Raw genomic sequence first — 22,781 nt, 5'->3', positions numbered from 1 at the left:
TTGGCAGTTACTACTACTACTGAGTCAGGCCCTCAGAAATCGAATCCTAATGTCCCAGGAAAGCCGGGGAGATACACGATAGTGTATGCTCATGACATGTAGCTGAGGAGATCACTGAAACTCCATTACCCATAGTCCCGTGAGGACACAGCCCGGTCGATATGTTGTAACTGTCAGTTATGATTGGTGTGATTTTTCTTGCGGGTTATTATCCTCTGAAACCCAGTCAGGGAGAATGGAGCTACAGAATAGAGAAACACATTCTTAATTGCTCCCGTCTGAGTCAAAATAGAACATAAAAAGGGTATTTCACAGGTTAACTGAACACACCTACAACTGAATGAACGATGAATTGAGAATCAAGGACCCCAATTGAAATAAGCCAGTGGCTTTCTTGGGTTTGTATCCTGTTAGTTGACCTTGTATGTAATATGTACTGTCATGTACCTACTTCTGCAAATCTTCTAATAAAGTTTTCAATCAATCAATCAATCAATGTTAATGCGAAGAGTTGAAAAGGAAGGCTATTGTAATAGATATGATTTAAAGGTGTGCTGGATCTTGCTTGATGGTGGTGGAGGACATTGGCCAGGGGGCCCTGCAGGTAACTGTTGGGTGTTATCTGTTGTATACAGCGTGTATGCAGTGTTGACTGTGTGTCCCACAGAACCCACTAACCCCACTCCTTTGTAGAACCTGCAGAGCAGCACAAACAGGCAGAGAGGAGGATAATGGAGAGGTGGTGGAGCACAATTGTGACAGCAGCTGGTGAAAGGGGGAACAAGTCGACAACTAATCAAAATGGTCCGACTTTTATTCCGAAAAATTTAAATAAATGTCGTTGTTGTTGAAAATCAGGGACACACTCGCTGGTCAAGGCACATGGATTGAAATGCAATGGATTCGGTGAGTAAAGCCCACTACTCTACACTAACTAGGTAGTACTGGGGATTACTCACTGAATCCATTGCATTGCCATTGGTTAAGGCTGGAGCTGAGGTCAGTTGAGGCGTGGTCTGCGTCTTTCCGAACCTCAGTTAAATGAACTCCAAACATGGAACCCTCTTCATAGGATCTCCTACAAGAACAACTGAAGAACATTTTCTTGGCACTACACCTGGAGACAGAGATGTAGACCTTCAATTAAGCGATAAAACATGCGAGGGTGCTATATCGTTGATATCGGCTGTGATAGCTTGAGAGTATCACGAAAACACCATCAACTGTTATTGCTCTGCCAACACCAGAGGAGTGCTGGGTGCTTTGATGGACTCTTTTTTTAAGTGATTGATTTCATAATGGCCTGGGGAATCACAGCTAGGTCATACCTGCTGATCATCTTCTAAGGACTGGGGAGCTTGGAAGTGCGTCTGTTCCTTGTAAGTTACAGTATGACAACTAGTTTCATAAATGGTTGTAGGCTATAACATGTCGATAACATCCTTGTACTACAAAACACGCTGAAGATATACTTCTCTGTGGAAAGTGTTTATCAAAATGTGCATCTACTGTATATCACAATTCAGATCACCACTCATTTGTTACATAAATGCCACTGTTTTGATACATTCAGGCATACCCGCATTTCTTTCGACTCATCTTGATTAGATCAGTGCATAGTAGTGGTCGATGTTTATTGGAGCATGCTTCTAGAATTGGAGGAGGACGCCTTTAGGAAGCAATAAAAAAGTATCTTCTGAAGGTCCCTGTGGGATAACCCTTTGAAGACCCCCTTTGGGTGTGTCAATATGTTATAAAAGGACCCTTTCTCTCTTGTTCAATGTACTGTATCAGCATCAGCTGAATATCTCTTTTTTTCTTGCCAGCGGTGACACATAGAGTAGATATTTGTTGCCAGGTAACCTCTCTCTGGCACACACGCACGCACGCACACACACACACACACACACACACACACACACACACACACACACACGCACACACACACACACACACACACACAATATCATCATCATGTGTGCATACATCCTCCAGTGGTCCTCCCTACCATCCCTCTAAATAAATGCATTGAAACGTATTGGAGTATTCTATTCTAAATCTACTCTCTGGGCCAATTTTGCAGCAGGCTGGTGGTTTGTTTCCCCGGTAGCAGCGTGAGATCAGAACTGCGACCCGCTATGCCTCAGCTGACTCACAGACAGGGAAACACATTCATATTTGATTCAGGCTCATGGCAAAATAGGGCTATAGATAGCGTCTTCTTTTCTTGCTCCTCTGCAAATAGCAAACGTTTCCAGTGAGGCGGTGCTAGTCATATGGAAAGTGTTAGACTTTTTGTTTTTTGACTGAAGATGGAGATGGCACATTACACACTCTTGAGAGGCAGGAGGGGATATAAATGAAACAATAAATGGCCAGGCCCACAGAGCCAGCCTTTCAGAGAAGAGGGTGTGTGTGTGTCTGTGTGTGTGTGTGTGAGGGGGGGGGGGGGGGGGCGGGGGGGCTGCCTGCGCGAGTGAGGGAGCAGTCTGCTTTGGCTTTCCATTTCTGTCACAGCAGTACCTCTCTCAGATGTCTGCCGGTGTGTTTTCAAGCCCCAACCTGAGTTTCCTCCCTCTCTCCTCCATCTCTCTTTCTTCTCTCTCCATCATTACGGAGGACAAAGGTACAGATAAGTGCGTGACACAGTGGGTGGATTGGAAACTGGGGCAGAACAGGCCAATCAGTCAAACCCAGAGTGCCCCTGTCTCTCTCTCTCTCTCCCATCATTGAGAGGGAGTGAGAGGCTCCAAAAAGTCTCCCTTTTCACCTCCCCACTTGAGCTTGTTCAAGGTAAAAGGAAGGCATGAAGAAAGGTACTTCATGTACTGTCCTCCTTCACTGTCCTCATAGCATAGTGCCACGGTGTGTGTGTGTGTGTGTGTGTGTGTGTGTGTGTGTGTGTGTGTGTGTGTGTGTGTGTGTGTGTGCGTGCGTGCATGCGTGTGTGTTTTTTTTCTCAAGCAAAACACACTTAACCTTCCTCTTCCGTTTGTTTCATTTTCCAACTTTGCTACTTTCGGTCAAAATTGACCGGTGTGTTTTGCACAGTGATATCTCTGGAACCCCTTATCCAATTTTGATGGTTGACATCTCATTTGAACAGTCAAAGCAAGTAGGATCAAGGGGTGGCAGAATGACACCAGGGGTTAATTTCATATTATAATTTTGCAGCAAGTTCAAAGTTAGTGTTTACTGTACATTACTGTATATTATAAAAATGCCTGCCATGTAGGCTGTGTGTACTGGAGATGGAAATTATTTAGTTAGTGTTGTAGCTGGGATTCTTCTGATGCATGGGATGTATTGATTTGATACAGGCAAGCCAGTGTTTCATTGTGTAGCCCACTTTCATCTTTCATTTTCCAACTTTGCTACTTTCGGTCAAAATGTTCCTTTGGCGGTCAATTCTGACCGGAAACATCATAGGTGTGACACGGTTCAATAAATCCCCCCAAATGCAATGCAATTCAATGCAATCAAGTGTATACGCTCAGGGGCCTAGGGTGGAGGATAACATAAGGTCTTGAGGCAATGGGATGAAAAACACAATATTTATGATTACAAACAAAGTCATTCGGTCAGATTTGACCGTGAACACAAGAGGGAGGTTAAATGCAAATATCTAATCAGCCAATCATGTGGCAGCAACTCAATGCATTTAGGCATGTAGACATGGTCAAGACGATCTGCTGAAGTTCAAACCAAGCATCAGAATGGGAAAGAAAGGTGATTTAGGTGACTTTGAACGTGGCATGGGTGTTGGTGCCGGACGGGCTGTTTTGAGTATTTCAGAAAGTGCTGATCTACTGGGATTTTACCACACAGCCATCTCTAGGAGAATGGTAAGAAAAAATTAAAATATCCAATGAGCGGCAGCTCTCTGGGCAACATGGTGGTGGTGGTGTAATGGTGTGGGGGATATTTTCTTGGCACAAATCTTCAGCAACTTGTCTGATATTATAATGTCAATATGGACCAAAATCTCGGAGGAATTTTTCCAGCACCATGTTGAATCTATGCCACGAAGAATTAAGGCAGTTCTGAAGGCAAAACTGGGGGTCCAAGCCAGTACTAGCAAGGTGTGCTTAATAAAGTGAGTGCATGTGGTTTCTGTGCATGATAAACATAGCACACTTCCACAGGGTTTTGTTTTCTACAGAGGTTAGTTGTGGGTGTATTGTGAGTGGTCCAGATACCCAATGTTTACCGCCTCATTAGCCCTACAGACCTGTACGTGTGTGGGGGTACAGCGGGGCCTTCATTAAAACAGCTGGAGATTAACCAGCGCTGTGAAATCCTACCTAGCTGGTGTCAACTCATTACGACGCGTTAGCGGTTTGCGATGTATGATGTATGATTTCCATAAACACGGCTAGCGGTTTGTCCTCATCATCCCCTCATCACCTTCGCTGTCAGATCAGGTGGAAGTAGGACAGTGTTCTACAGGGGGTGGGACCGGCACGCTGGGGATCCTGTTTTACCTATTTATGGTCCCAATTAGTACGTACAAAATACCTCGTTACTGGGAGATTCAATTTGATCTTTTACATCAGGATCCAGCTGGCTTTTTAAATAAAAAAAATGATATGTTTTTCATCTAGCAGTGATTCATCATTTCCTAAATGCAACAGCGCACCAAGGAAAGTCACAGCTGGTAGTGTTAGATGATTTTCCCTTTATTTTGGTTCTGTCTGTCTTCCTCTCAATTCAATTCAATTCAATTCTATTCAATTCTATTTAAATTCCATTTAAAGGGCTTTATTGGCATGGAAAACACACATTTACATTGCCAAAGCAAGTGTGAAGATAAAAACTAAAACTGAAACTAAAATCTCAGTGTGATGCATGCATACGCTTCCGCTCTTTCTACCTCTCTCTCTCTCTCTCTCTCTCTCTCTCTCTCTCTCTCTCTCTCTCTCTTCATCTTACACCTTTGGGGTTGCAGTTGTCTTTCTTTCTCATTCAGCTGCTCTCGTTCTCTGCATGTCTCTGTCTTTTCACTTTCTTTCCCTCTCCTCTTCATCTGCTCTCCCTCCAGTGCAAATTCCCTCCTGCTCTCTCATCTTCCGCATTTCCCCAACTTTCACACCTCTTCTTCCCCTCAATCCTCTTTCTTTACTTTCATTTCTCAGTGAACCTATCTCTCTCTCTCTCTCTCTCTCTCTCTCTCTCTCTCTCATGTCACACTCCCAAAGGCAGCACTGTCATGGCTGTGCCATCCCATAGCGCAGGCCCAGGCTCCTACTGCTGAAACAATGACACATTGAATACATCATGCATGGACTTGTAGCAAGGGTGAATTCCCATTTCCTCTCCTTATCTCTCCCGCTTTCAATCCCTGAGTCAGAGAGAGAGGAGAGAGGTAGAGTGCGGGAGAAGGATGGGGTGAGAGAGAGAGAGAATGAGAGAGAGAGAGAGAGAGAGAGAGAGAGAGAGAGAGAGAGAGAGAGAGAGAGAGAGAGAGAGAGAGAGAGAGAGAGAGAGAGGCTCCCAGCCTCTGTCCTCCATGCATAGTCTCTCAGCAGCAGGGACCGCATTTCCCTCATGGCTACATGCGCCACCTTGGATATACATGGCTGCAGTCGGAGTCTGTTCTTCTTCAAGGCCTCGCCTCCCACTGCCTTTGTTAGCCAGCCTCAACAACACAACAGTGGCTATCACTGAGACCTTGGGTTAGAACACCACCTGCTCTGCTATTGTGCTATTGTGAGCCGTCTCAGTGTGATGCGTACACGTACGCTTCCGCTCTTTCTATCGCTTACTCGATCTCTCCTTCTCTCTGTCTCGCTCTCTCTCTCTTTTCTCTCTCTCTCTCTCTCTCTCTCTCTCTCTCTCTCTCTCTGTGTGTCTCTGTCTCTATGTCTCTCTTTATATAGATAGATAGATAGATAGATATTTATTTATTACAAAAAAACTGTTTTATTGTTATTATTATTATGATTATGATTGTTATTTATTCATGTATTTCTTTTTTAATAGGTATGAGTGTATGATTGTCTTGTGAGCATGCCCCTGCCGTGTGGTTGTGCGTGTCTAACAGTTTTAGCATGGCTCCTGCCTGGCCTTTGAATAAGAACAGTGACCGACTGCCCACTGGATACCACAGATCGCTGATCCTATCTTCCACTCTTTCTATCACTCACTCCATCTCTCCTCCTCTATCTCTTACTTTCTCACTGATTAGATCTCTAGGGAGGCCTGGGGAAGGAGGAGTGAGCGGAGGTGGAGAGATCGGAGGAGGAGAGGAGAGAGCGAGAGAGAGAGAGAGAGAGAGAGAGAGAGAGAGAGAGAGAGAAAGAAAACATTGAGTTAGGAGGATGATGATGAGTGGAGGAGAGGGGTTATTGGTGTAGTGAAGCAGCCACTTGCAGTAAGTCCTCTCCACCTGTCCAGTGTTGCACTCATACTATCAGCTGTATTGAATGTGAGAGACATTCTGGGCTAGAGTGTTAAGACCATACAGAGGAACCCAATGGAATACTATCTCCCTATGGCTGCTCCCTTAGGTGCATCACATACACACACGCACGCACGCACGCACACGCACACTGCACTTGTTATTGCCTGGGCATTTAGGTTATCGTCTAGTGCTGGGAGGTGTGTGCGGCCACTGTGATTCACGTCTTGACTGGGGCACTGTGCTTGTGGCTGTGTCCAATGTTCCTCAGACTCTGTTAACCCACTGTCACAGCTGATAAGGGACTAGAGGAGATAAGGGAGATGCTCAAGGAGAAAATAAGGACACAGGAGGCTTTGACCTGTATTGAGCTGAAAATGAGACGCTAGATTTGGCTTTTAATGGAGAAGAACAGCCTCAGATCCTTTACGTCGCACCAATAGTGTTCCAACTTAAGAAAAGAGAGAGCGCAGTAAGAACAACCTAGGTGAAACTTTTAAGCTCATAACATTATGTTACTTTAAGTGCCGAACTCTGTTTGCCTTCTCCGTTTTATGACAGACATATCTCATTCTAGCATCTTAAATCCCCTTAAAGCAACCGTTGCTCATGGAGAGAGAAATTGGTATTGTCTACTCTCATAGTTTTAATTTTCAGACGCATCGATTCAGCTCTTAACTTATTTTAATAGTCTCTGCGTGGTGAAACCAGTGTATTAGGGAACTGGAGTTGCTTTGTCACTTTCCTTCAGTTGTCACACATTGATTTGAGCATCCACTTGATGTCTACAGTAGCAGTAGCTGTGCAAGCAGCACCATTGACAGCCTCTCTCTTTCTCTCAAGGGTTATGAATGGGAGTGGCTGGAGGATGGCTTCTTTCTACTGTGTGTGCATGTGCGCCTGCTGCCTGCCTGACTGTGTGAATGTGTACCGTTGTGCAGGTGTGTGTGTTAGAGAGAGAGAAACATACAGTGAAAATGTGTGCTTGAGAAAGAAAGGGATGGAGAAAGACTGACAGAGGCAAAATGATGTATTTTTGAAGGAGTTTATTATGGTCAGAGCTAAGGAACCTAAGCACACGACACAGGGACAGGACACATATAATCATCTGGTTTTAATGAGGGAATAGGGGGGAACAGAGTAGCAGGGTGGAATGGCGAGCAGGGTAGGGTAGCAGGGCTGGCAGGTAGACAGGCAGGCAGGCAGGGCAGGCAGGTAGACAGGGCAGGCAGGTAGACAGGGCAGGCAGGCAGGCAGGTAGACAGAGCAGGCAGGTAGACAGGGCAGACAGGCAGGCAGGCAGGCAGGCAGGTAGGTAGACAGGGCAGGCAGGTAGACAGGGCAGGCAGGCAGGTAGACAGGGCAGGCAGGCAGAGCAGGCAGGGCAGGCAGGTAGACAGGTAGACAGGGCAGGCAGGTAGACAGGGCAGGCAGGCAGGCAGGCAGGGCAGGCAGGTAAACAGGGCAGGCAGGCAGGCAGGGCAGGCAGGTAGACAGGTAGACAGGGCAGGCAGGTAGACAGGGCAGGCAGGTAGACAGGTAGACAGGGCAGGCAGGCAGGTAGACAGGGCAGGCAGGTAGACAGGGCAGGCAATCAGGCAGGCAGGCAGGTAGGCAGGGCAGGCAGGGCAGGCAGATAGACAGGGCAGACAGGCAGGCAGGCAAGTATATAGGGAAGGCAGGCAGGAAGTGGTCCTGTAACACAGAGAGAAGAAAAGCGAGACAAAGACCAAGCAGATGGCGATGATGATGAGATAGAGAGAGAGAGAGAGAGAGAGAGAGAGAGAGAGAGAGAGAGAGAGAGAGAGAGAGAGAGAGAGAGAGAGAGAGAGAGAGAGAGAGAGCGAGCGAGCGAGCTGAGGGGCCATGCAATATATATGTTAGGTATGTATGTTAACCTCACTCATGCAGGCAGACACTCTTCAGTCGAGGCAGGTCACGGCTTAAGTGGCTGTTGCCTCGCCGGGCGTATCACAGCCCAACCCAGTTAGCCCCCTGCCTGTTTGTTTGCTGAGCAAATGCCCCTGGATTAGCTTAGCACACCGCTAAAGGCCCGACAGGGAATTCTCAGTGCTTTTCACGGCTGTAGCATAGCATAGTGCACTAGCTCTTCCCCAGTGAGTTAGCTGTTTTAGTCTAGCGTACCGCGCTCACTCTCTGGACCCCCCCACTGGGGTTTAGACACAACACACTCTTCAATCTGTGTTCAAGTGGACGTGAAGGAGCTGAATGAGTTATCGCTTGTTACCGAAAGTGAATGCCTAACGAGTTGATGCATAGGGTTTGTGTGTAAATGCTCCTATCACAGTGGACTTGAAAGGGCATGCTGTATACTCTACTAATGTGAGAGTCAATTGTCTATTTAGAATATGATAAAGACATATAGTAATCCAGAGGGCTGGATGCATAACTAAAGAAGTGGACTTGAAAAGGCCTTGCCCACTTCTAATAAGCATACTGTATGTAAAAGGGTACACTAGTACACTAGTGCATTTCATGAAGGGCTCTTATGGGGAAGCTAGTGTTGGTTTGAGCTGTATCCTGGAGTGCGATCGTTTGGTAATTTCTCTTCCACATGCTAATGATTTTCCAATGCAAGACCTTAATCACAACCTTTTAGGAGGTTTAAATGGACATTAAGTGTGGGCATTGTTACCATTTACTCTTCTGGGAGGAAAGGAGCATTAGAGCATTTATTTTCTCTTTTATTTCTGTTCTCGACTGAATGCTGATTTTGAGTAAATGTGTTCTATTGAAGTCATTCATTACATTTTGATGATGTTCCAAAATTGAAAAGTAAAAAAAAGAAAATAAATCAAAAGTGCAGTGCCCACATGAAATAATTGAAGTCGTTTTTTTAATGAAACAGTAGCACAAATAATGTGAATAATTTCAAGGTTCTTCGAGAGGGCAATTTAGAGTGCACTACAATATTAACTGACATGCTTGAATTCACTCTGCTTTTCACATTGGCTTGATCCAGTTGGCGCATGTTATTCGGAACCAGTAACAAGGTCTGCCGTCCTTCACTCCACAAGAACTACATTGTAAAACAACGATAAGCAGACACACGACAAGACTGAATACGTCCCTGGTTGTATTCCTTTCATAAGGAAGGACACATCACAACGTGAAAAGTCTCCTGCTATTTCCCCTGCTATTTCACTGAGGAATGTGGAGTGTTTCACCTGAATACCTGAGGTTTTATGCGTTCTTGCTCCTATTCCATTGTTTATTCTCATTGGCATTCACTCTAGCCCACGCTAGAATGATAAATGGTCATAATTCACGACGGGAGTACACCTGAGAGAACTGACTGACTGACAGACAGATGGATGTAGACCTGGGGAGGGAGGCTGACAAATGGTCCTGCCCATGGAGAGGGCCTATCCTGCTGTGAGTCCGCCCCTGCGCTGCGCCGCGAGTAAATAGCCCTTGTCCAGACGTCTCATCGCTCCTCCGAGAGACTCCCAGGTCTACATATCTCACTTTAATTGAACTCCTGATGCATTGTGGGCCATGGGGAACAGCGAGTGCTCTCTCCGCCTGGTAATGGAGGCCCTAGATAAATAGTTGCTTCCATCTGCCTCAGTGTCTTTTTTTTTTAGGGATCTTTTTTAGATGTTTTTATTTTGTTGGTATTTCAGGGAGACAATGGGAGGAAATGTGCTTTCATATTTCTGTTCTCATCGGCGCAAATGGAGCAGAGCATGTTTAGATAGGTCATAGAAGTCCCTGGAGGTTGGTGTTTAGTTCTTTTGCAGATTGGAAGGAAAATGGGCCTTTTCTGTCCTGGTGCTGCAATTCAACTCTTCTCTCTCCTCTCGTATCATATTGATTTTCAAGTGGGGATCTATGCAAACCATGTTATTACCCCATTGTAGACCAGAGCAGCCTATTTTGAAAGATTAACTGGGTAAATTATGGTATTTATTTTATTTTTGTTGAAATGTTATGTGCATGCATTGTTATGTGGTATGCAACTATTAGTTCAACTACATTTTTCAGTAGCTTGGTGGTAGTTAAACTAAATTCAAATCCTAATAGTTTCCAGTAATTCATTACTGTTTTTTGTTGTTGTTTCTTTGCCATGCAACAGTGTAATAGGCAACTGTCACTACTCAGTTAAACAAAACAAACTACTATCGCATCCCTTGAACATAACATTTCCCTACAGTACCCCACGTTTCTCCACCTCACCATTTTGTTTTATCTCTCAGTGATTTTTAGAGTGTTTAAATCATTCTTTTTCTGTTAATGTAGTGAACTACTTTGTGATTGTACCTTTACTTTGAGAAACTATAGTTTGTTCAAAAGTAGCTTTGGTGGAATACGTCTTCTGTACACTAATTGATCATTTAGTTCTATACATTTTCAGAGAACTGCAGCCTCTCCAACACTGCTTTCATGCAGTAAAGCAAAGCCTCTAAAGTATTTCCTTTCGGCTTCGAAATGCACAAGTGTTTCATGTTAAACTGGAAGGTTGTTCTTCACTCTGAGTCTGACATGTCCTCTGAGGGCAGCGATCAAGAGGTTGACTGAGCCGTAAGGGAAGACCTGTTCTGTACAGTGTACAGGGAGCGTCTTGTAGAGATGAACCAGTCCTGAATTGAAGCAGTCAGGGAGCCTGTCTCCACCATTCAACTACCTCTGGGCTGTACATGTGAAAAACAGGATACAGACTGAACCTCTGCTCAGGAGATAACAAGGAATAGTATTGAACACATGCATTGATTTACGGCGAACTAGATTCAACTATTTATTCTAGTATGTTTGTCTAATTGACTGATGAGAAGTGTTTGTGTTGAAACTAAGAAATAGTTAATTGTTAAGTGATTGATCAAAGCTTTACGTTTTTCATTTATTTTTAATTTATTATTGTTAAATGTTACAATAAAGATACAGTTGCTACTGTATAGCACCTGTAATAATAACACTGAGGAGAACAACATATTTCTTCACAGCTCGCCCTTCTGGTGAATCTTGATGCGCAGTTCCTTACACAGATGTTCTATTGGATTTAAGTCTGGTGATTGACTCGGTCAGTCCAATACCTTTTACCTCTTGAGACTCTTTTGCAGTTTTGGATATTTAATATCCATGCCCTACTTGAGGATGTTTTAACTAGACCCTGTCACATTTGAACTTGCCTTCAGACGGGGGAAACACTTTTCCTTTCAAAGAGTGGAAGTACTTACCCACTAACATGCACTAACCCAGCTGATTCTAATTAGGAGGAGAATTCATTAGTGGCATAAGCTGGTTTAGTGCTTTTTCTTACTGTGTTTAATACTTTTTTTGTGTGTGTCATTCCACTTTATTGCACATTTTATGGATTGGAATGTTGTGCAAAAAAAAACTGCATTCGCACACGCAAATCTGTGCAAAACACATTGTTTATTCCGCGAGCTTCCGGTCATAGACGTTCTTCGGGCATAGATTCGAATGTTACAATGTGTTTTATCTGTGTAGGAAATACCACCGTCTGGTCTAAAATGTCTTGATTGTTGATGTGTTGAACATGTATTTCCCCCCACAGTGTATGTGTTAAACCCTTTTAACACAACCCTCTTTTCCCCCACGGCCTTTTCACAGCCCTAGACCCCAAGCAGGATACGGTGGAGGAGCTGATGCAGAGGTTCAAGGAGAGTTTCCGCACCACCAACACCAACATGGAGATCGCCCACTTCCAACACGTCACTCACAGCTCCTCTACAGGACGCAAGAGAGGACCCAGCCACACCAGAGGTAAGATGACGGATCAATACTAACTCTGTTCAAATCCGTGGCTGGATGAGGTGTGAAAAAAACAACTTGCTCTACCGGTACTGAATGTCAACCATATAATAAGCACATCATTACAATACATTTACATACAGGCGAGAGGTAAGACATAGGCGTTATGCTCAGTGGAATGATCCCTTACACAGAATGCATAACTAAAGAAGGTTGCAAATGGAGGCTTGTGTGAGTGTATTAGCTACCCAGCACGATCCCTAGATGTATCGCATGCATGTCTCTCTCAGGACCATAAATACAACCCATGGCTAGGGATGCTCCGATTTATCGGCCACCGATTTAAATCGGCCGATTTCACTCCAAATGACTCGATCGGTGATCGGCAAAAATGGCCGATCGCAAAAACCGATCTTTTTTTTTTTTTTTTTTTTTTTTTTCCTGGGGAAGACAGATAACTGAACAGAAAACATAGGAGGACGTAACAGTATGTAAATCATGAAGGCCACGTTTATGATGTCTTTTATACAGCCATATCGACTGACTTGGGCTTCAGGCCCTAACTGGGTGATAGGCCAGACCTTTACTATGCCATAAAAATGGGTCTGCGTTTGCTTGGTGCCTAATGGATCAAAACTTTTGTCTAAAAAGCAAAAAATATTTAGGCTATCCAGTCAGTTATGTATTTTTTTAAAAATCGGTATCGGTATCGGTTGATCTTGAGGAAACAAATCGGTGATCGGTATCGGCCCCAAAAATCCAGATCGGAGCATCCCTACCCATGGCCACTGACATGCACTCAAACCTGTTTTAATCATGCACTCAGTGACAGCTAACAACCCATCCATGACATTGACATTATACAGTACCCATTCTTATTTCTGGCCACTGCAGAAATGAGATGTTAACCTTGGACAGCTAATTTGTTAGGGCTAGTCTGCCCTTGATAGCATACCTTATCATCCCCTACGCTGCTCACCTTCTATATGCTAAGTAGTAGCGTTGGCTTCTTCACTGCAGTGCATTACATTAAAGGTATTCAACTGTTGACAGTGTGGTTTGCGTGATATCTAACCTATAACGTAAGGTCTCTGTTCTGTATTCTTGTTACTCTTATTCACTCTTATGGGTTTCATTTCTAGACAGTCATGTTATCATTTGTCAGTGGACAAACCCAACATCCAACATCCAATTATCCAAATGTATAAGTTCTGGAGGGATCATTTCTGCAGACCAAAGAATATGATCTGTGTGAACATAGAGTTGAAGTCTGATGTTTACATACACATTAGTAAAATACAACCCTAACCCTAACTCAGTTTAAGTCAATCCTAGTAAACGTTAATCCTAGTAAACTTTGCTTGTTTTAGATCAGTCGGATCACTACTTTATTTTAAGAGAGAGAGAGAATCATTTATCTCAGCTTTTATTTATTTCATTGCTTGCAAACCTCCCCCTTTTTCCTCCGAACATAACGATCGTCATTATGGCCAAGCTGTTAAATGTTTGCTTCATCAGACCAGAGGACATTTCTCCAACAAGTAAGATCTATGTTCCCATGCTCAGTTGCAAACCGTAGTCTGTCTTTTTTTATGGCGGTTTTGGAGCAGTGGTTTCTTCCTTGCTGAGTGACCTTTCAAGTGATGTCGATATAGGACTTGTTTTCCTGTGCATATTGACACTTTTGCACCTCCATCTTCACAAGGTCCTTTGCTGTTGTTCTGGGACTGATTTGCTCGTTTCACACCAACGTGCGGTCATCTCTAGGAGACAGAACACATCTCCTTCCTCAGCGCTAAGGCGGCTGTGTGTACTATTGTTTGTACAGATTAACGTGGTACCTTCAGGCGTTGGGAAATTGCTCCCAAGGATGATCCAGACTTCTGGAGGTCCACAATTTATTTTCTGAGGTCTGGCTGATTTCTTTTGATTTTCCAATGATGTCAAGCAAAGAGGCACTGAGTTTGAAGGTAGGCCTTAAAATACATCCACATACTCATACTCTCCTGCAAACTGTGACACTTTAAAATAACGTGAAAAAATACTTTTGTGCAATATGACAACCCTAGTTGACTATCTGTGCAGTATAGTACAGTGGATTGTGTACATAGCCTTTATTTATGTAAACCAGCTCCTTACCTTCTTGTGATTTTATGCTTTTTTCCCCCCTTTCCTAACACCAGGGGAGCCACCCCTCCTAAATGTCGTTGTTTGGTACCTGTACTATAGCAATGACAAATAAAGTCCATTCCATTCCATTCCATTCCATTCTTACTCAAATGATGTGATTAGAAGCTTCTAAAGCCATGACATAATTTTCTGAAATGTTCCCAACTGTTTAAAGGCACAGTCAACTTAGTGTATGTAAACATCTGACCCACTGGAATTGTGATATAGTGAATTATAACTGAAATTATCTGTCTATAAATCATTGTTGGACAAATGACTTGTGTCATGCATAACCAACTTGCCAAAACGAGTTCTGTGGAGTGGATAACATTTTTTAGTTTTAATTACTTTTAATGACTTAAATGACAACCTAAGTTTATGTAAACTTCCGACTTCAACTGTATTGCCTGGCTATACCAGTGTTGACCACATGTGGTTCTGTAAGATGCATCAACAACTGAACATATCCTGCGTGAGAGTTACATGAATTCGAAGATATGTTACATACAACAAACTTTGTGGCCATTTCTATGCTACTAACAGCTAGTAAAAGGGAACGTGTTTAGAACGTTTTTTTTTTTTCTCATGCAAAATAGTGTTATAGATTTTAATACTGTAGTGTAAGATATCCTCATTTCCACTGAAGTAGCTGCCATCTTGTTGTGACATTTTAGTTTTTCCCAACCCTTCGTCACTTCGTCACCAAACCCTCAAAAAACAAGCTTACTTTGCTGACAAATTAAGTGTATTTAGAGATCGCAAAACTGTTGTTTGTTATATCGAGTGGGTACTTAAAAACGTCAAGTTGCGTGTTATGATTTTAAAAAATAAAAGAATAACATTTTGGTGAAAAGAAAGCTATTTTTAGGATTTACAAGGTTTCAGGCTTCACTTTTCACCAGCATGCGTCACATATGTCACTACTAGTATGGCAGCAGGGCTCTCTGTGAAAGTCGCTGGCATGGTAGGACAAGTCTCTTTGAAAGTCACTGACATGACAGGAGAAATCTTGGTGAAAGTTCATGCCATAGAATTAAGTCTCTGTGAAAGTAACTGTAAGCATGACAGGAGATTTCCTCTCGGATGCTCAGAGTGAAAGAAACTCTTCCCAGGACCTGTTAATTACAGCAGAAAGTGTGTCCTCAGCACAAAGGGGGCCAGTCCAGGATAACAAACAGGCTAATGGGACAAACACTTTTTTCGCAGAGGCAGAAACTCAATTACTGCGCCGAGCGAGGAACAGGCTAGGTTCATCGGTTAGGCTAGGTTCGGAGATTAAGCCACGCCAGGAAATAAAATGGAATGTGCCGTCAAATTAAAAACGTGAGATGGAGAAGGCGGGTAGAGGGAATTGCACGAGGGCTGGAGAGAGAAGGAGGGGGAGAGAGTGAGTGCTTTAGTGTTATTTCGGCACGGCTTGACACACCGTTTTATCCAGCGAATTAGTTGCCTTTTCTGCTGTCTCCCCGAGCTCCGCTGTACATTTGCATGTTTTACATGGTTGCTAGTTTTTAAGTAGATTAAATGTGAATGGAGCTTTGAGTATGTTCTCTTTCGTTGGTGGTGGTGCTGCTGCTGCTGCTGATGACTCTTGCGTCGCAATGAGGGGTCCAACCGGGAGACAGGGCCTTTGGCCCGGTGGCACAGTGTCATGGGGACCCATGCTGCGTGGGGCCGGCTGGGTGAAACTAGACAGGCAGGGTGGAGAGGACACCATCTGTGCAGTTGATTAACGGTCTCGCTGAGTGACAGTGACGACAGGGATTCAAACTCTCGGTGGCACAAGTGAAGACGAAGTCAGATTGCCACGTGATCCATTAATTCGAGTCAGTGACACTGTTGTTATTGAAACTTTACTATCTCATTTCTGAGGAAGAGTCACTGGAGTTCTATTGGGGATTGGGACAAGCAGAGAAACCGAAACATAGAACCATAGAGACATAGTTCTGTAATTATACTGTTCGCTCCAGTGAACAGGTCCAAGAGCTGCATTGCAGAGAAGGTTGTGTATTGACACTCGATACAGCCCGCTTTTGTGAGGAGTGCTGCTGTCCATGGGGCTGAACTTGAGTAAAATATTTACCACAGTGCACTGTCCTTGGTGCTGACAACCTCTGCCTTTCTCTCTTGTGCCCGAGCACTTGTCGCTGACCATGAGTACACATGAAACATCCTCCACCATTTTTATCTTTTTTTGTCTCTCTCTCTCTCTCTCTCTCTCTCTCTCTCTCTCTCTCTCTCTCTCTCTCTCTCTCTCTCTCTCTCTCTCTCTCTCTCTCTCTCTCTCTCTCTCTCTCTCTCTCTCTCTCTCTCTCTCTCTCTCTCTCTCTCTCTCTCTCTCTCTCTCTCTCTCTCTCTCTCTCCCTCCCTCCCTCTCCCTCTCCCTCTCCCTCTCCCTCTCCCTCTCCTACCATGCTCCTGTAGAGGGACTGAGAGAGGCAGGTGTTTGGCCAGGGGCACAGTTGGACAGAAGGACAGATACAGAAGGAGAGAAATTAGCTACTGGGTCAGAGGACCGCTCTTTTTTACACTATACTATACAATACAGTCTGACTAAATACACTATACTATACAATACAGTCTGACTAAATACACTATACTATACAATACATTCTGACTAAATACACTATACTATACAATACGGTCTGACTAAATACACTATACTATACAATACCGTCTGACTAAATACACTATACTATACAATACCGTCTGACTAAACTCGAGTTCAAATTCCATAAAAAATACCTCTCCTATATCTAGTCCCTTTATTGCAGGGTGTATGAAGGCTCCTGTGGCAAGAGAGGCTTATCAAGTCTAGCGTTTAATATTCACCTCCAGCCACCATTCACAGACACTTTGATGTTCCATTACAATGTGGTTGAGTCACAAATTGAGTTTTCGGTTTAAGCGTTGTTGTCCTGTTTACATACACCTTGGTGAGCAGTGTTCCCTGCCATGCTGTTAATGCCGTTTCATGTGCTTCTGGGACCTGGGACTGGTTTGATGTGTTAGAACTGTCTGGCACAGTGAGATGAGCTAACCTTATGGTTATTAACCCTCGGTCATTAATTGATGCTTTGAAGTAGATTTTTTGATGTGTGTGTTTCTGTGTGTGTGTGTGTGTGTGTGTTTGTGTGTTTGTGTGTGTGTGTGTTTGTGTGTGTGTGTGTGTGTGTGTGTTTGTGTGTGTGTGTGTGTGTGTGTGTGTGTGTCTGTGTGTGTGTGTGTGTGTGTGTGTGTGTGTGTGTGTGTGTGTGTGTGTGTGCGTGTGCGTGTGTGCGCGTGTGTGTGTGTGTGTGTGTGTGCGTGCGTGTGTGTGTGTGTGTGCACGCGCTTGTTGGCTATTGGAAGGCATTCTGGGCTTGGCTGCACTTTCAGCACCCTTCAATCTTCACTGCAGACAATACAGTGATTACAGCTCCGGGCCCACAGCCTTAGGTTCTTTATGACAGGCCCGCCAGCTGATATACTGCCAGACACAACACTGTGTGTGTGTGTGTGTGTGTGTGTGTGTGTGTGTGTGTGTGTCTGAGGGTGTGTGTGTGTGTGTGTGTGTGTGTGTGTGTGTGTGTGTGTCTGAGGGTGTGTGTGTGTGTGTGTGTGTGTGACGGCCCCCTCAGGAAGAAATTCAATGGAGAGGAGGAGTGCCTCCAACATGGATGTTGGATTCTATTTCTAACCGCCAGACTCCTGACTGTGTTTGTGACCTGGACTGATATATTGTTGTTCTATGCCTATATCTGCCCTATCTTTCCTTACTTCAACAACAATACAATAGAATGATACAATAGAATGCAGTAGTCCTTCATATATCCCAGTTCTCTGTCTCTCTAGAATAATTAGTGGAAGTGTTGATGAGCTAACAGGAAACGGAACCGACACTTCCTGGTTCTAGGAGTGAAATCGTCATTCAAGGTGTCGAGACGTCATTCAAGACGGAGTCGCCTAACGGGGAAGGGAGATAGCTGCAAGGGGATGAGCAATAATGACCCACAATGGCGGACAGACACCCCCAGAAGACCCGGCCGGTAATATCTCAAGTTGCCATGGTGCCATGGGGCTCTAAAGCACATGCAATCAGTCATACCTTTGGGGACCCACATTTCCCAAAGTGACTCTCCTCACCATTCAGAGATTAGAGCCACCGTGCTGCATGCACCATTTATACGGTCGTTAGACTTAACGATTCATTAATCTAAATTGAATGGAGGGTGGAAATAACGCCGTATAGGAGAGAGAAGGGACTCGGGAGGTGAGGAGGTAAGGCCACTTTGGGTTGAGAAGGGCTCGAGAAGGCCTCACCGTTAAACTCCTTACCTTCGCCTGTGTAGAACAGATGAATTTGGGCTGTAAAATGTGTCAGTGGGAACTTGTATTGTGATACCCTCAGCAATATCTTTACAGAGCCGCAGTGTTAAGGGCTTGTTTTTGATTGCCACCGAGATCCCCCCCCCACCCCCGCCGAAAAAATAAAATAAAATACCCTGATCATTGGGATTTGTGCAAGGGCTGCTGTTTTGCCACCTGTTTATGGCCTACACAATCCTCCCTCCGAGCTATATTGTATTTGTACAGACCAAATGGGATGGAGAGAGAGTGAGAGAACATAAAGGAAGAGAGGAAGAGCATGTAGGGATAGAGGAAGAGAAAACGATCAGAGGCAGGGAGAGAAATAGACGGACCCCAGCGCACAGAGGCAACGAGCCTGTGGTGTTCGGTCAGACGAAACAGGATAGAGGGAGAGAGTGAGAGAAAATGAAAGAGAGCAAGAGTGAGGTGCAGGTAGACAGAGAGAGAGAGAGACTGACACAGACGTAGAGAGAGGCAAAGAGCCAACTCACAAGACAAAAAAAGAAGGTGTAAGCACTGGTGCAGTATTGTATATTCATTAGCGTTGGGATCTGTGCTCGGTGCAGCGTGAGCGAGTGAGGAGCGTGGAGAGCCGGTAGCTTGGAGGGAGGACGCCTCGGGCCTCCCCGGTCTCTCTCCTGATGTGCACTTGGTTAGAGGTGGGGACTAGCTGCCTGGGGCGGCCTGGTGTGTGTCTGCGTGTGTCTGCGTGTGTGTGCGTGTGTGCGTGTGTGGGAGTGTGTGTGTGTTTGTGCGTGCATGTGTGTGTGCGTGGGTGGGTGGACATGGACACATGCTCTGACTTAGCTCCACCTAATCAGCCTCACTCCACGGCCTGCCAAGACCCGAACGGCAGGAGGGGGAATGAGGAATTGTGGGAGGAAGTAGTCAAGCAGTGCCCTTGCCCACACACTTCATGTTGTTATTTTCATAGAACATTACATCTGGTATTCTGCCTAAAGTGTACACACCACTTGATGGACCTTGGTAGATTTGCAAGGATCTATAATCATGCCTTTTCCAAAATGTTAGTGGAAAAGATTCGGAACACAAAAGTTCTTGCCAGAACTTTTGAAGGTCAAGGTCAAGGCCTCAGTGTTCTAAAAGATGAACATTCACTCGCATGAGACATTCACTCGCTCGTTCAGGATCCCGCAGTACTTAAACACAACGACAACTAGGATTTTCTTTCAGCACTGCACACTCCGGCAGGCAGAAGAGTTGAAGCCTCGGTGAAGTACACTTCAAGATAGTGTGAAGTAGGCCGACAACTAGCAGGAACACCTTTGGCTTCACAAATTATGGCAATGAGTTTGCTAAGCTATTGTGTTGTCATTCAGACCTGGTGCAATGAATTCCAACACGGAGGAAGGATTCGGACACAGTTGCCACGGTTTAACAGGACTCTCTCAGAGTCTCTCACTCTAACATTGACGACTAACAGGTTTAGTACGGAACGTGGAGATGGCGAATAAACCGAGAAATGAGACATACTGTATATACTAGTGAACCCTAACGAGGTTCTTAATTGGCTCTATACTGTCAGGCCTTTCTCACTGGCGCCATGAGGGTTTCATTCAGTGTGAATAGACATGTCAGTTTGTATCCGTTTGAGCAGAGCTGCTTAGAGCACTGGTGTCATAGATAGTGACACACTGAATGCAGTCCATTCATAATGTGATTACCATTGGCAGAGGAGGGGAGGACCTGAAGGGATAGTCACACACACACACACACACACTCACACACACACACACACACACACACACACACACACATTCACACACTGACAGGAATGATCACATATGCACACAGTCACGCACAAATACATACTTTGACCTTCAGAATGTGTGTTCTGACACACACACACACACACACACACACATGCACACACACACACACACACACACACATGCAGACCCACATGCATGCATGCACACACACACACACACACACACACACACACACACACCTTCAGAATGTGTTCCCTGCCCTCTCCATGCTTGTCATGCTAAGCTGGTCTGCAGCCTGTCTCTGTGGCCTGCTCCTCTACCCTCCCGTACACAGACACAGTCTTTGTTTATTCAAATCTCTGTAACTCAAACAAACATGTGTGCATACAAACACGTTGCCATCGTTACTAATGCCGTAGCACCTGTCAGTCATGCACACACACACACACACACACACACACACACACACACACACACACACACACACACATTCTCATGTCATGTAGATGCCAACAACTCCTGGCTTGTGTCTGTACATGAATTAAAAATAAGATGTGATGAGATTCTGGTCCATGATGACATGATGTCCTGCGAGTCATTTTGTTCAAACAAAGATACAAATCTACCCATGAAAAATATTCAACAGAATAAAAAGGTTTCAAAAACGTAACTAGACTGTGTTTACCGCCTCAATTGAATTAACTTATCCCCAGCCAGATCCATTATGTTGAGGTAGCTAGCGACATGCACAGAGCAAATGGTTGTTTACCCACATCTCTGTGTAATTATGTCCTGTGTGATTTTGGGTAAACCACACATAACATTTTCCCATTTTAACAGAGGCAGTGGGAGTGTACAGGTCAGGGCCACCGCACTGACAAACCCAAACAAACATGTGTGCATATAATCAAACCATTTGCCATCGTTTTACTAGCACATACCGTAGCACTTGCCAGTCACACACACACACACACACACACACACACACACACACACACACACACACACACACACACAAACACACACACTCTCATTTAGACGCAAACAACCAGTGGCTTGTGTCTGTACGTGAACACTTATATAGGGAAGTACATTCATTCACATGCATTTTCTCCTCTAAGTCAGAACAAGAACACATCCACTAATACATTTACTAGATTCGATGCTGACACACACATACAGACGTGTTTTTTCATCATTGCATGTGCCACTAAAGACCTTTTAGAATCAACATAATTCTCTCTCTCTCTCTCTCCTCCCCTGCCACCCTCCTCTTCTATTGTATGACTCAACCCTCCCCTCTATTAATTGTAATTCTATCTACAGTAACCACTTTCTCTGCCTCTCATCTGTGTCACCTCTCTCCCTCTCCTCCCTCTCTTTTATCTGGATAACCTCCCCCCTCCCCTCCCCTCCCTATTGCCTCTTTCTCTTTCTCCTATCTCTAGTGCCTCTTTCTCTCACCCCTCTTTTCCTCCCTCCTATATATATACAGTATGTTTCTGTAAGCTTTATCTCGCCCTCTTTCATCTTTCCGTATCTCTGGAGGTCATTTCAAACAAAGTTCCCCAAAATTGGTGTTTGATATCGTTCTTTATTCCATTCCAATGCATTCCAATGAGCCTCTCCTTGTCCCATGCATTACAATGAGCTTCAATGTCTACCTCCTCCACCAGCCTCTACTGGTTAGCCTGCAAGACAATGACACAGCAGAGTCAACTCTTCGGTGAAAAGGCAACATCTGACTCCCCTATATTCACAATCACAGAGTCAATTGCTAATTAATGTATGAACATAATGAATGAATGTACATCTTTTTTTTCCAAAATCATGAATCGCCCCAGCACATAGAAGATGCTAGAGAATGGCAACACATGAACACATGAACATGTGAACCTCCTTATCTCTCTCTCTCTCTCTCTCTCTCTCTCTCTCTCTCTCTCTCTCTCTCTCTCTCTCTCTCTCTCTCTCTCTCTCTCTCTCTCTCTCTCCCTCTCTTTCCCTCTCTCACCTCTGCTGTGTTGGTGTGACTGTGTGCTGTGGAGGAAAGGCAGTTGGAGGGGGTAGAGATGCAGGGTGAGAGAGGTGGTAGACAGCGACTCCCTATATGACGCCACTACTGAGAGTGTCTGACAGGCAGGCAGACAGACTCTACCACAAACCCCCAGGAGTTTAGCCTTCCCCTCCAGAGTCTGAGCTTGGTCCAATAGAGAGAGACACAAAGACACAGAGAGCAACATGCTGTGTTGAGCATGGAAGCATGGACACAGACGGACGGTGTGGTGTGTGTGTGTGTGTGTGTGGTGTGTGTGTGTGTGTGCGCGTGTGCGTGTGTGTGCATGCCTGAGTGTGTGTGACAGAGAGAGAGAGGAGAGAGAGAGAGAGAGCAAGAG

General features: G+C 44.7%; 1 protein-coding gene across 1 annotated transcript in view; it reads left to right on the top strand.

The window, feature by feature from the left end:
• The window catches only part of astn2 (astrotactin 2), a gene marked incomplete at both ends in the record, with an annotated part of 337,790 nt that overhangs the window by 120,938 nt on the left and 194,071 nt on the right, over positions 1-22,781 (top strand). The window contains one exon of the mRNA XM_080530321.1: positions 11,996-12,148. Coding sequence (XP_080386447.1) covers positions 11,996-12,148 — 153 coding nt within the window. The remainder of the gene's footprint in view (positions 1-11,995; positions 12,149-22,781) is intronic.

Source organism: Nansenia antarctica (genome assembly GCF_963989245.1).
Source record: "Nansenia antarctica genome assembly, chromosome: 4".
Classification (NCBI taxonomy): Eukaryota; Metazoa; Chordata; class Actinopteri; order Argentiniformes; family Microstomatidae; genus Nansenia; species Nansenia antarctica.
This window is presented reverse-complemented; position numbering and strand designations above follow the sequence as displayed.